Below are 13,583 nucleotides of genomic sequence, written 5' to 3' on the forward strand. Positions count from 1 at the left end.
TGGCACAGACGGAGTCTGACGTTCCTACCTGGAATCAGACTGAACTACCAAAGCACAAAGGAATCACAGGAAAACTATGCAGCATTTAATCCAGCACAGTTTTCCCTTACAGCCTCACTGTTTATGATTCACTCTCTTTGCACCATGTCAGAGCCGTATGAAGTTACTGCTAACGCAAACAGAACATCCAACAACTGGTAAAACATAGAGGCTTTTACAGTGCAGAAGCATGAAACACAACATGATTTGTGCACATCATGATTGTTCATAAAAAAATGATTCTTGCAAGGAGTAATAGAACAAGAGGTTGCAGTCATTGAGAGCTGGTCCACCAGATTACAACTTTAATATTTAGACTTTAGCTGGGATGCTGAGTATTAGCCTGATTTAAGAGTTGGGAAATTCTGCAACCTCACACAATGGCTGGAATACGTTCATGTATTATTCTAGATTCTTATTACACAAACTATGTTGCGGTGACAAAAGCAAACTCAATTTTTGTTCATACAGCAGGTCTTCAGGCTATTATCAGGGTTTTGTTTTTTGTTTTCATAGTATGAAATTAAATGCTTATAACTTTCTTTCTATTTATAGCTTATCCAGTATGATGGAGGACATGAAATACAAAAGTACCCTTAAGAGTCTGTGTAATCTTCACCGTCAGTAAACTGTAATGATGCATGACACCAAATACATATCCGGGTTGCACAGTAAAAGTAGGTAAACTGTCATCTGGCCTTCTGTCATTCTTCTTTCTACCACAGAGGGCAGTACCGAGTAATAACACTCCTTCAATGTCAGCAGGAGTTAAAGTGAAGAAATGATTGATTACAGAGAATATGATCTTCTATGAGCAAATGCCTAAGGATGATATTTAAGTTAATGACAAAAACACATCTGACATAGTAGCTCTCATGGTACTGCTGTTGATTTCTTTTTTTTCTCTCCAGTAGATACCAAAGAAAAACAAAGTTTGTAATAAATTGAGCACATGGTAGAACACTTCTGTGACCTGGCTGAAAATTTCCAACAGACATATGGGTTTCAGATAACAATGCACCTGTAAAACCTGAGAACATGTTGATTGATGATTCGTGGATTCATGAGCATTCAGGAACGCAGACAGCACAAAATAAAAACCACTTGATGTGGTCATCTCTCTTTTCAAAGAAGAATATGGTAAGATAACGAGATAAAGAACTTCAAAAACACACAGATCTGGAGTTGAGGCTGCTTCACACAAAGGATCAGAGATAATAGCAGAACGACTTTAAGACAAGGTTGGTGAAAGCACCGTTTTAAAACCTCTGAGCAAATGCTCCCGGGGACACTTCCTTGTTTTATTACAACCATACCACCTTACCTCCGCAGAGGTTGGTTTGCTGCTCTGATGATTACGGAAAAGTCAATACACAGTTAAAAACACAAGAGAGGAGAAAATTACTAAGCTGTTTCATTGGTCGACTGAGGGGAATGAGCAGATAACAGGAAAAGGAAACCACTGGCAAATATGTTAAAAAGATGTAAATGCAGATGTGAGTGAGCCATCACGCCACATATACACAGCAGCTGTTACCTGACCCCAATCATATAACTGACAGAAATTGCATTTGTGGCCTTTCCTTTAATCAGAATAATGATTATTAAGTGTCATACTTTACAACCTTAGCTTCAAGCTTTCAGATAGTGTCAGTGGTGACGATATGAAATGTAGCTCCCGACAGGAAACCCACTGAGACAAAGAAAAGCAGACGTCACGCCAGAGTAGGGGGGTAATCCACATAGGCTGAGGGGACAGATGTTCTGCTGGAGGGAGGACAATGGGACAAGAGGCCTATGGATTCTTTTGTCTTTTTTATTGGTTCAATGTGCTGAGCAAGGACAGTAGGCTAGGTTGCAGTGGGGTGGGGGGTGTACTTGTGCTGAAAACATCTAATCCCTATCAAACTGCTCAGTGGAGGAGCCTCCTTCTTTCCTGCTGACCTGGACTTCTCTTCACATAGAACATGTACTGACCTGGAGTACATACCAGTAATTGTTAGAGTTACAAGAAAAAGTTGTGTCATAAACTATGATGAAAATGCCGACTGTGTCATACCCAAGCCTACGCCTATTTAGTCTGATCTTTTCTCTTTAGTCTCAGGAACAATGGCTGAAGTTGGTTTTTATAGGCTTGTCTATAAGAATTTTTTACGGTAAACAAGAATGAGCTATTTTAGGCATCTAGTTAGCTGACGAACCCCAAACTGCATTTGAATAAGAAAGATGACAAAGAAACTGCATTCATCCAGAAGTGTTCATTAGTCTGTGAGTGTCCCGACAATTCGGATACTAATAAATAACCCAATTGTTTAAGCGAGACTTGCCCGTCCTTGACAAATGAAGCAAAGAGGTGGAAAATGTCTAATGTTCTGGGCTTGCTCTTTTAGTGATCATCCAAAGCTCCATGTACAGACCATATCAGACAGGACACACCAGAGAAACCGTGTGTTCAGTAAAGCAGAACCACTGAAATCTGCCGGTCAATCAGCGCTTCACTGTATCTCGCGTTGGTGGGCGTCGAGCAGCAAGAACAAATATTTGGGGGAGATGCCAAACCCTCTCTCGGACACACACCGGGCTTTGTCCAAGAAAGCAGGGCGGAACAATGCCGCCATAGCCCGGAGTAACCCCTGTGTCAGAGACGAGTCACAGGAAAAGAGACAGTAGATTCAAACACACAATAAAACGCACGTGCACACACGTAAACAAAAGGACTGATGATAATGTGATAGACCGCTGAATAGCTGCCCTCAGCTATTTCACTTCAGGTTATTAAAGGTTGAAACAGACTCATCTTCCCTCTTTCCCACCTACCATAAATGAGGACACCCAACAAATGATTTCCTCATGGCTCACACAGCAAATGAATCCATCTTGATGCATGTGATTAACTTTTTTTAAAGTTTGATTTTAGTATTTGTTTTTCCATATGTTTGTTAAGGGGTGGATGCAATTTTGCTGAACACAACTCAAACACTAATAACTGCACTGACATTTGCAAAGAGATTGTCACTTTCACCATCCAGGATCAGTCTCCAACTGCCTGGTGATATGCAGAACACTCCTCTGAAGGAACTAAACAGACACACATGTCCACAGGCAAATACCACATCCACATGTACAGACTCACAAACTTCCTGCAGAATATGAACAGCTGTTTGGGGCAGTGGATGACCTTACGAGTAGCAGCTCTTGTTTTGCATGCCATGTAGATATTTATAGAAACAACGCCTCTGCCTGCCTGAAATTTAAGAATGTGTGTTGGTGTATGCACACGTGTATCATTCTTCTGCGCTCTTCTCTGTGCTGCTCTGCTCTGTACATTGTGCAGGTTGCTATTCAACCACCCTCCCTCTGTCCATGTCAGTTAAGAGTCATGAGCAGTATCATGTATGAGTAATCAGCTGACTCCATTAGAAATACCGACCCTTTTCTTATGCCAGTTAAGGAACAGGAAATTGCCTCCTCTCAGTTGTGAGTCATAGTCAACTCATTCATGGACAGAAACTTTTACAGCTGCATTTTTTAAGGCAGTGCCCCCTCGTAAAGTAAATAAGATGGCATGTAATGAGTTCTCGATTTTACAAAGTGAAAACTTTTTTTTTGTCACATTGTATAATGGTACATACTCCAGACGTTGTGTGAATGTAATAATACTGTAGGTTTGAATGGAAATTATAACTGCAAGAATTGCTTTCCTTCTCCGCTCACTTACATCACTGGTCACTTTCATCTGCAGCAGCACCTTTAGATACTCTTCATACGGACTCAGCTCATTCTCCTCCTTCTCCTCTTCCTTTTCCTTTTCTTTTTCCTTTTCCTTTCCTGGTTTCACAGAGCGAACGCTGTCCAGGAAAACAAAAAACTCACTTTTTCTGCGCAACATGGTCATGCTTTTGTGAAGTAGACAAAAAAAAAAAAGAGCCCAGGATGAAGTTAATCCATCTCAGAGGGATATTGTATGATGGAAGAAGTGTTGGTCAAGCAGAGCGGTGTCAACAGTTAACGGATCCTGCGTATAGTAATGGAAAGACTGGATCCGAACACATCCTATATCCTGGTAGAACAGAAGGTTCAATGAGACGGAACAACAGAAATGTTGTAAGCAGCAGAGAACTTGATTAAATGACGCTGTTATTAATCAGATTACTGAACCTCCCTCTTAACTACCTTCACCATCCAATGGGCTGTTCTGAGGACTAATCCTGCTAGGCCACTTAACACACACCAGCCATTGTTCCTGTTGAGCTGTTTTTGTTCTTTTTGTAGGATAAAGCTCTTTAATTCTTATACAACACTTTGTTTGGAACTGGGGAAAAATCTTTGAACTTTAGAAAATGAGAAACCCGCAATAACCTAATGACCTTACCTATACCTAACTGCAAGCTACTGGCTTCAGTTGAGTCCCATCCCTAATAGGCTGTTTCTTAACCCATAAGCTTGATTACATTGTATGGATATGGGCAGTTGAAGCAAGTGGGATATTGATGGTCAGATGAATCCTTATCAGTACAATGCCATTTACTGAAAATGTAAATTTAAGTTAAGAGTAAAGTGGCCTTTAATTTACCAAAGTGTGTCACTTTCAGCAGATAAAGCTTATTGCAGATGTATTGGTATCAGTGTTACTGACAAGTAACACATTAAGGTAGTTCTGCCTCAGTGGTCTAATCAGTCAAAATGATTTTTCCATCATTTGTTTAAAAAAAACTTCAGTCAGTAATGATGGAAACTATTCGGCCAATGTGACCCCTGGTTAACCCTGACTTCAGTGTTACTGTAAATGACAGCCCTGCTCAGCTGCCACCTAACAGTATACAGTAGACGCTATACATGGCTCAGGTGAATCTAATGCCAAGGCACTCATGCTATGTGCTGCCATGACATGTCTCATGTGCTCATTTCCCCCCGAAGAACATAATAAGTATATGTTCCTTTGCAGTTGGTCAAAATGGTACCTTTGTGATTACTATACTTCTTTGCCAATAGGTGTCGGTCTTTCAAGCTAATCACAGTGCTCATGGATCTTGTGGAATTTAGAAAAAAAAACACAAACATCACTAGCTTATAATTAACTCTGTTGGCAAACATGATGGTAGGAAATGAGAGACTAGATTTAACATATTTGGATTTCATGGGTTTCACACTTAACACTGAGGTGCATGTCTTGCTCACACAGTTTCAGTTCATAAATAGATCAGTCTGATTCTTTTTCTGTCAGCGTCATGTAAGGCTTCTCTTCTTGCAGTGGCTCTTTACTCACTCCAGCCACAGCTTAATGACTTAGCTTCAAATAACAAGAGTCAAATTGCTTCCTTGTAGTTGAAGTCATACTGTAGTAAGACCCATCCGGCTATATGTGCCAACCATGTATTGCATTTCTCTTTTGAGTCTCACACCACTTGTTTTCTTCCCCAAATAAGTCAGAGTGTGGTACTCTGTGTCGCTGTATTTACCCACTTAATTTAGCTCATTTATCTTAGATACTGCAGCACAGTGTCATAAGAGTGTGTAAAAGTTTTGCAGGAATGGTCTGAGGGGGTACACACTGTTAAACCAATAGCCGCTGTGGTTGGTCGTTTTTGTGCAGGCAGCACTAACAGTATTGAAGGCAGTTTCTCTGAATTGTGTTGCAGCACTTTCACTCCACCCTGATGTTCCTCATCTCAGGATATGAGTAAAGATGGCAGTGCTTAAGAGTCACCCTGACACAACAAGAAGGTTACTCATCTTGGAGCGACTCAGATCTCTCTTGACGTTTAATACACTTGACATGCAAATTTATTACACTTGTGAGAAAGGCTGTGTTTGTTATTGAATGTAGCCAGGCCTCACTGGAGGAAGTGATGGATATCATTTCAAATATCATTTACTGCTAAGACCATTTCTAATACAATCAATGACCTCCACCCTCTCTGTCTGGCATCATGCACATTAATTGTCCCACATCCTGGCCTATTAAAATAATTCCTAAATTAAGCTCGATATTCAAGCTAGAACAAAAAAAAGATACAGCATCCTACAAACTGCAACACAATGATCTCACCAGAAGGCCTTCTTAAGCTCATGTAGCCTCTCAAAAATTACAAAAATGTGAGGCTAATTCTTTCCCTAAATGAGAAAAAACTAAGCTAAGAGACATTGAACAACCACATTCACAGCAAATATCCATTAACATCTGTCTCTAAGAGAGCCAGGGGAGAGGGGGCAAGCTCGTGAGTCAGTGTGATGAAAACAGAGAGAATAAAACAAAAACACAGCAAAGGAGAAAATGTAAAGATATGCATGAGTGGGCTGCAGTAAATGTTGGACCTGCCTTGCACAGTTAAAATATCTTTAAGCAGTGGGAGACAACTGTGCATTAACTGCATGGCTGCATGAGCCAGCTTCATTATGGCTCTGACTCATTTCACATTAAGCAGCCATAAAAAAAAAAAAAAAAAAAAAAAAAAAAAAAAAAACAGTTAAAAGGTTCACGTGGTACCGACCATGTCTTTCGACCACATCTGGTATGCTTTTCAGGAAGCAAAATAACAGATCACTGCTGTCACAAAGGCAGCAAACCCACTGTGTCTTGGCCTCAGAACCATCCCCTAGCTTCATAATCACAAGAGCACAGATGGAGAACTGAAATAACAGAACCAATCAAATTTACACTAGCATCTTTAGCGCTTTAGCACACACACTTGCTAGCTAGGTAGCTGCAGTAAACATCTGTGCTGTCACATCCATTTGCTCTTTGGGGCTAATAAAAAGAGACTCCATAGGAAGAACCTGCGCAAATAAAAGAAAATAAAAAATTCTCTTTGCATTCAGCCTTAACACAACTTTTCTTTTTTTCCCCTCAAAGCATACTTGGATGTTTCCTGTTCATTTGTTATGTAGAGATGAGCTTATTTCAAACCAGGAAATACAGTATTTCATGTTGTTATTTGTTACATATGTTGAAGACTGAGCCCTAAAGTGCAATTCCTCTTTTACAAAATTAACTGCAATGTTATCAAATTAGTGTATATTTTTTGTTTTTCATCAGGTGAGACTTCTTTGTCCTTACTTTTCAGTAGCTGAATACTTCCGATGCTATCTCTGCCATTAATACTTGTTTATAGGCTACACTGTTTTGCTTATAATGAGGGACACAGTAGTTTAAGAAGGAGAAGCTGCATAAAAATTGCATCCTCCTCCCTGAACAGCCATAAAACAGGCAACAGTGCAGTAACATGTCAATCTCTGAGCTAGTGTTACTCCATTACTCCACTGAGGGAAACTCAATGCTGTCACAGCCTGAAGAACAAATGACACGAACAGTATGTAGTACAACACAGCAGTAATTCAGAGGACATGGAGGGCTGTGAGGCTTAGGTGACAATATGTCAGAGCTCATGTGACTGAGGCCCATCGGCAGCATAATTTCCACTGTTGCAGCACTGATTAGAGGCTGAATTTACAAATAACAGAAGAGCCAGTGCCTAAAAATGAGAGGCTGCAGCAGAAGAGTGTGGTGGGAAGGATTGAGTCACCTTTTCATCGACAAGATGACAAAACTCCCATATTCAGTTTTGAGAAAGCGGAAGGGCTACTCTCGTGGTCAGAAAACGCCCTAGGCACTCAGAATATTTCACTCAATTGTTTGGTCAATAAAACATGAAAAATAGCAAATAAATCCCTGCTACAATTTACTAGAGTGTCTCCAAATATCCTGTTTGTCTCACCAATCCAACCCCAAACCCAAAGATATCCAATTTACTATGAAGTTAAGACAATTAAAAGCAGCAAACTTTCACATTTAAGAAGCTGAAACTATTGAAAGGTTGGTATTTTTGCTTTAACAGATTACTGATTAATTGATCTTTATTGCAATTCATCTGCATATCCTATAATAGTCAATGTGAACCTACTCTGTTTGAATACCCCATCGCCTTCCCCCTCTCCAACTCCTTTCTTTCTGCTCTTTACTCCCCAGGGTGCAGTCTGGGGCCTTCAGATCAAATGTGGATCCATTCATCTCTATTTTACCGTCACAGGGGCTCAAAGAAAGAGGTGAAGAGAAAATGGGCTCTGGGTGGTTTCACTGAGTCAGCAGGTGGGTGGTGATGAGTGTAAGATTTAATGTGGGGGGTGCATCGATGTCTGTTGTAGTCTGCCAAAGGTTTCAGTCTCTCACCTCCCCACCCCACCCTGACTTCAACAGACAGACAAAAGGAAACATACTAGCTCAGGTTTCAGCCCTGGAAGTGGTCTGAATGTCAAGTGAGCAGCAGGGGATGGAGGCCTGACCCTGGGGGAGTCTGATTCAAGATGAGATGCAACAGCAGAACAAAACTGAGGAACTCTAACCACCAGGAGATCCGCCCTGATATCTCCACTGCCATGAATGCATGACTGAAATGCACACAAACAAGACCATGAGGTTTTGATGGAACATTTCTGTCTGCGGCCCTCTGGCGAAGTCTGGAGCACCACTTAACGGCATGAGAGAAAACAAGTGCCATTTACAAGGCCTCTCCAGACAATACCACTTTCCCTTCTCAATTACATTAGGGCATTAGGGCATTGTAGGCGTGTGCCTGCCTACAATTAAAAAAGACTACACAAACGAAAGACTTTTTCTCCAAAGCTGTCCCTGCCGGAAAGACGACAGATATTCACGCCTCAGCTGACACTGAATAAACAAAATAACGCATGATTTGAACAACTTTCAAAATAGGTTCAGTCCAACTCTGATGAGACCTGTGCATTTCAACTCACCTTAAGCTGCTGCTCTTTGAGAAGAGTTTCGACCTTGTCCATGTTGCCTCAATGGTAAATTTTTTCACAGAAAAAGGCACGTTTGCATCCTACAACCTATGGAGGGTTAGTGAACATCCTGCATGGAACTGTGAGAAATGTACTTTACATCCAGTTCTCAAATTAACCACACGAGAGAAGTGAAACATTCAAGGTGTGTAATAGTAGATAGCTGTAGTCAGTTTAATGTAAAGCCAGATACTTACAATTGATTTTTTTGCTGGTATTTAGTCTTTGAATGCTGTGTGTGTATGTAGTACAACCACCTGTCTATTTGATCTTCCTTCACCAGACTAGTCTGGCCTGGTTAGCAGCACCTCTGCTGCTTACACTGCATGTTCTACCTCTGACATCCGGCGCCCCAAAAGTAAATACTTGTGAGATGTTGCGGTCTCTCTTTCATTAGAATCACATGCATCTTGATTTAGAGCAATTATTAAGATTGCCATGCCTCTATAGTTTGGTGTAATTGTCATTTACAATTTCACTTTTTCTCTGTTCCACTGAGAAACAGTCACATGTTTGACCACATTCAACTTCCTTTTTCCTGGTTGAGTTTGCACATAATGTCTCTTGTGGTGGGGGTTTGGGGTCTTTGCTGTGCATGCATGTGACACATGATCCATTTACTTCATCCCCAAAAAGAAAACAACTGTTCTACAGTACATTTCAGTCCTCTGTAGACCCGACTTTGTCGAAATGTAATGTCCGTTTTTAAACATTTCTGTTGGTGACTTGTTGGTATTGTTACAAGGACAGGACACTGATGGTCATTATTTTCATGGAGGCAAACATTCCCAGAGTCTGACTTCAAGAACACAGTGAAGACTATAATCAGCGCTATGATGTTACACCAAAGGCATTCAACATTTTGGAGTCTATCAACTCTGACTGTTGCGCTTTGCTCATAGTGACTCACAAAGCCTAAACAATAGCGGTCCACCCCACTCATCTCTGCTTATTTATTTACCCTGTTAGTTTGTCTGAATGTGATCACTATTTTCCAGCCCTAGCCTGCCCCACATTCACTATATCCAATCAAGTAAGCTACTTAATCAATATAATTTGATTCAGCTCTGCTCAGACTCAACAGCCTCGTCTTCTGTTGTGATAAAATTTCAATTCCATGCTATTAACTTCATGAAACGGTATTTGGGAGGAAGATCACAACGTGGCTTGCTTTTATTACCTCACCGCAGCAGTCATGTTTGTGAGTGGTTTAGAAACCCCTGCTAAGCTGTGACTTACTGAAATATCATTTACTTTCCTGTTCACAGTGAGGAACAACAGGATGAGCACGACAAAATGTGTGCTGCATGTGCTGCCTCATGCTTCTTCTGTCATATTACACCATCTCATTTTTTTAGATAATTAACCTAAAAGACAGTGATCATCATATGCACTGTAAAAATGAATTTCAAGTCCAAAATCTGCCCTTTAAAAGTTATATAAAAGGAATCCAGAATAGTTAGTGTTGATTTTGAATTTTAGTTAGTAACCATTATGGTAATCTGTTAATTGCTAAACATTTATTGATTTCAGCTTCTCGAATCTGAGGTTTTGCTCCATGTGTTTGGGCTTAGGACTGTGAACTGGACAAAACGTGTATTTAAAGAATCTGGATAACTGTGATGAGCATTTTATGCACTATTTTTTCTACATTTCATAGATCAAATCAATTTATCAAGGAAATAACTGGCAGATTAATTTGCTAAATGGAAATAACTTAGTTGAACAACTACTAAAGGTACCTGTATAGCCTCACCCACAACATCCTGCTCTTGCTCTGTATAAATGTGTGGGTGCTGCCACAGTGCTGGTATCACGATATGTTTTTTCTGTTTGATCTGGTTTTGGACAACAAGAAAACAAATTGTGCACAATCACCAGTGGCAACAGCCACCTGCAGAGTTCTGCTGAACGGCTGCTGTCCTATAGCAGCGACTAAGATTAAAGAAACAAGTGTCTGGATTCAATTCAGCCTACTAAAGGGAAAAAAAGAAGCATGCATCTGGTTGTGATACATTATTCTCTGCAAAAGCTCAGCCTCTGTTTAAAAAAGTTGCAAACGTTTTCCAGACTTAAGCTACACATGAAAGCCCGTAAAGTGCCTCCAGGCTGTGTTCGCTTTGCATGACTACCTGGGCAGTGGTGTTTCTCGGTCAAGCATTGCACTAGTAAAGTAAAGCTACACTGACATCACTGGGAAAACACAAAGAATGTGTACTAGTGTGTTTTCGCTGTGAACTTTGGACCAGGTAAATTACTGGAGAATTCAGGGTAGTGCCTCCCCCACCATTTTTTCTTAGAAAGGAAAACACATCCCTGATTCAACTATCTCCAGACTTCTTTGCTGCTTGATAGAGGAGCAACAACTCTAACCCAAAATATTGACTTTAGACTGCAGTTTTATCAGAGAGAAAAAGTGCTCTACACTGCAATTATTGTGATCAGGTGCTGTGCAGAATCAGTGGTGTTTGGATCAAAATCAAATTCAATATATTGAGATATTCATTAAATAGCACAACTCATGTAAAAAATAAAAAAAAACTGCTGTTTGGTGCAATATACTTTCAGTAAAAGGAGTGCAACATGAGATTTAAAAAAATTAAATCTGACCCTTCCTGCAGGTTCAAATGCCAACCCCATGTTGTAACTTACAAGCTCTTGCACGTTTGCACTGACACACAAATACACATGTACTGAAAATACCACCATTCATTCAGAATGTGCAACAACAAGCTAACACCTCCGCCAGGCTGTTTGTCAGCACACAGACAGTGACTGCTTTTCCCAGTGGATCACTTCCACAACAAAATAACAACATGAGCCATTGAAACAAAAACCCTGACAGCAGGAATGGCACTCACCACAACTGCTTATTATCAAGTTGTAAAAATAGTTTGACACAGTCCTGTAATCTTCATCATTACCATATTGTAGTTTACAACACACTGTTTAAATGTGTGAGTATTTGTCTGAATATGGGGAAATACCATTGATACAGTGGCTGGCTTGATAAGAACTACTACTGGGTGAGTAAAGGGAATTTAACTGGGATTTTTTTTTTTTAAGTGACATCATAACACAGGAATTTATTGTAGTAAGGGTCACTGTGCTTTTACTTTGTCTTCAAGTGCTACTCACAAAGAGTGGAGGTTTTGGTTGCCTGATTAATTAAATCAAACATTAATAAGATATATAAGGTAACCTATTACCGAATATATCATTTATGGAGGATTAAACACTACAGGTTCTAGTTACTAGGTCAAATGAAATGCAATTTATGCTCAAATCTTACAAAAACCTATTAGGCATTTATCTTTGTGGATGCAGACAGTTTATTAGCCCAAGATTTGGGCAGTTGTGAATAAAATAAAAAAATTATACAAGATTTTTGTCCTAAAATTAGGTCAAATTTTTCTCACGGTGATGACAAAGAGGCCTACTGTACATCTGAAGTAAAATTAGCAAGCTAATTATCTAGTTGTATTAGTATTTCTTAACCAGTTAACCAAATAGTCTTAACCTCGGCTTGTAATTTAACAACAGTGCTTCAATATCCTTTTGAGTGCAGATACAGTAGAGAACTTGAAGTCCTCATTTACTTCCTCTATTAACAGTTTAATGTACCAGTTTGTTACACATTACAAAAAGACAAGTGTCACTGCAACATGAACACACAGCCTCAACAGCTTGGCACTGCAGGAACAGCTATGTTATATGGTGAGGGGGTGTGTGTGTGTGTGTGTGCAAAGCGTGGTTTGAAATTCTCCAAGGTAAACTAAAATGGATGTTGAGCTAGCTGCGGGTTTTCAATGATACCCGCGTCCTTGCTAACAACGCCGTGTTACACTGATATCGACGGGGGGAATAAATCACAAATCAACGTTGCACCGACATGAGAGCGACGGCACATAAGCTTCGGTGATTACCGCTGCAAATTAGCCCCCTGTTGGCTAACATCACTGAGGGCTGAACATCCACAAAAGCTGCGCATAACAAAACGTCGTTTTTTTTTTTTTTTAGCGGCAAAAGAAAAATGGAGCCACTGCGCCTCGCCTCGTCACGCGCAGGTTTATTTTATCTGAGAACCGTTATGTGTCCACCGAGGCTCAATAACAGGGGAAAAAAAGAAACCGTTAACAAACATTACAAGTGCACTGAGACTTACCCATAGCTCTGACCCCCAGCTCATGGTTTCAGTACGATGTCCTCGGAATAATCCACAACTCGTATGAGGTGTTTTTAGTACACAGCGCGGCAGACGTGATTTATGCCTTTGGTGGTGTTCGCCTGTCAACGGCCGTATGATGAAAAAAAAAAAAACACGCTTCTATGCTCGTAGTTTTTTTTTTTTTTTCACAGTCTCATCCTGTCTGATACAAGATGGCCATGAGCTGCAGCGTAATCTCCAAACAGGATAGTCTCGCTATATGCAGCGCGCGGGCACCCGCCTCAACCCACTGACAGCTGCTCTTGCGCGCGCACTGGCTAGAAGAAAAAGGGTGGTGGTGGTGGTGTTGGTGGTGGTGGTGGGGGGGGGGTCCCTGCAGGGTTGTCCAATAAAGCTTTTCTATCAATATCTCTGCTCACTCACAACCCCTTTTTTGTAATGTGGCTTGAATGCTTGAGGAACTTAGGGCGGTGGTGGGTGGTTCAAAAAGGTCACAACCCATGGCAGATGTTTCATTGAACAGCCCCAGAGGGTTTGATACTAACCTCTGAGCAACCAACCTTACTCTCTTTTTTTT

General features: G+C 40.6%; 1 protein-coding gene across 22 annotated transcripts in view; it reads right to left on the reverse strand.

Annotated features, from left to right (window-relative positions):
- Positions 1 to 13,320, reverse strand: part of LOC130186219 (formin-binding protein 1) — a 57,943-nt gene extending 44,623 nt beyond the window's left edge. For 21 of the 22 annotated variants that reach the window (XM_056403083.1, XM_056403090.1, XM_056403100.1 and 18 more), the window contains exon 1: positions 3,758 to 3,931. In XM_056403083.1, the coding sequence (XP_056259058.1) occupies positions 3,758 to 3,928 (171 nt within the window). In that variant the 5' untranslated portion in view covers positions 3,929 to 3,931. Of the gene's footprint in view, positions 1 to 3,757; positions 3,932 to 13,003 lie in introns of those variants that run through there. The other variant, XM_056403096.1, reaches the window with a different exon arrangement.
- Positions 13,321 to 13,583: the final 263 nt, after the last annotated feature.

Source organism: Seriola aureovittata, chromosome 18 (genome assembly GCF_021018895.1).
Source record: "Seriola aureovittata isolate HTS-2021-v1 ecotype China chromosome 18, ASM2101889v1, whole genome shotgun sequence".
In the NCBI taxonomy this organism is placed as follows: domain Eukaryota; kingdom Metazoa; phylum Chordata; class Actinopteri; order Carangiformes; family Carangidae; genus Seriola; species Seriola aureovittata.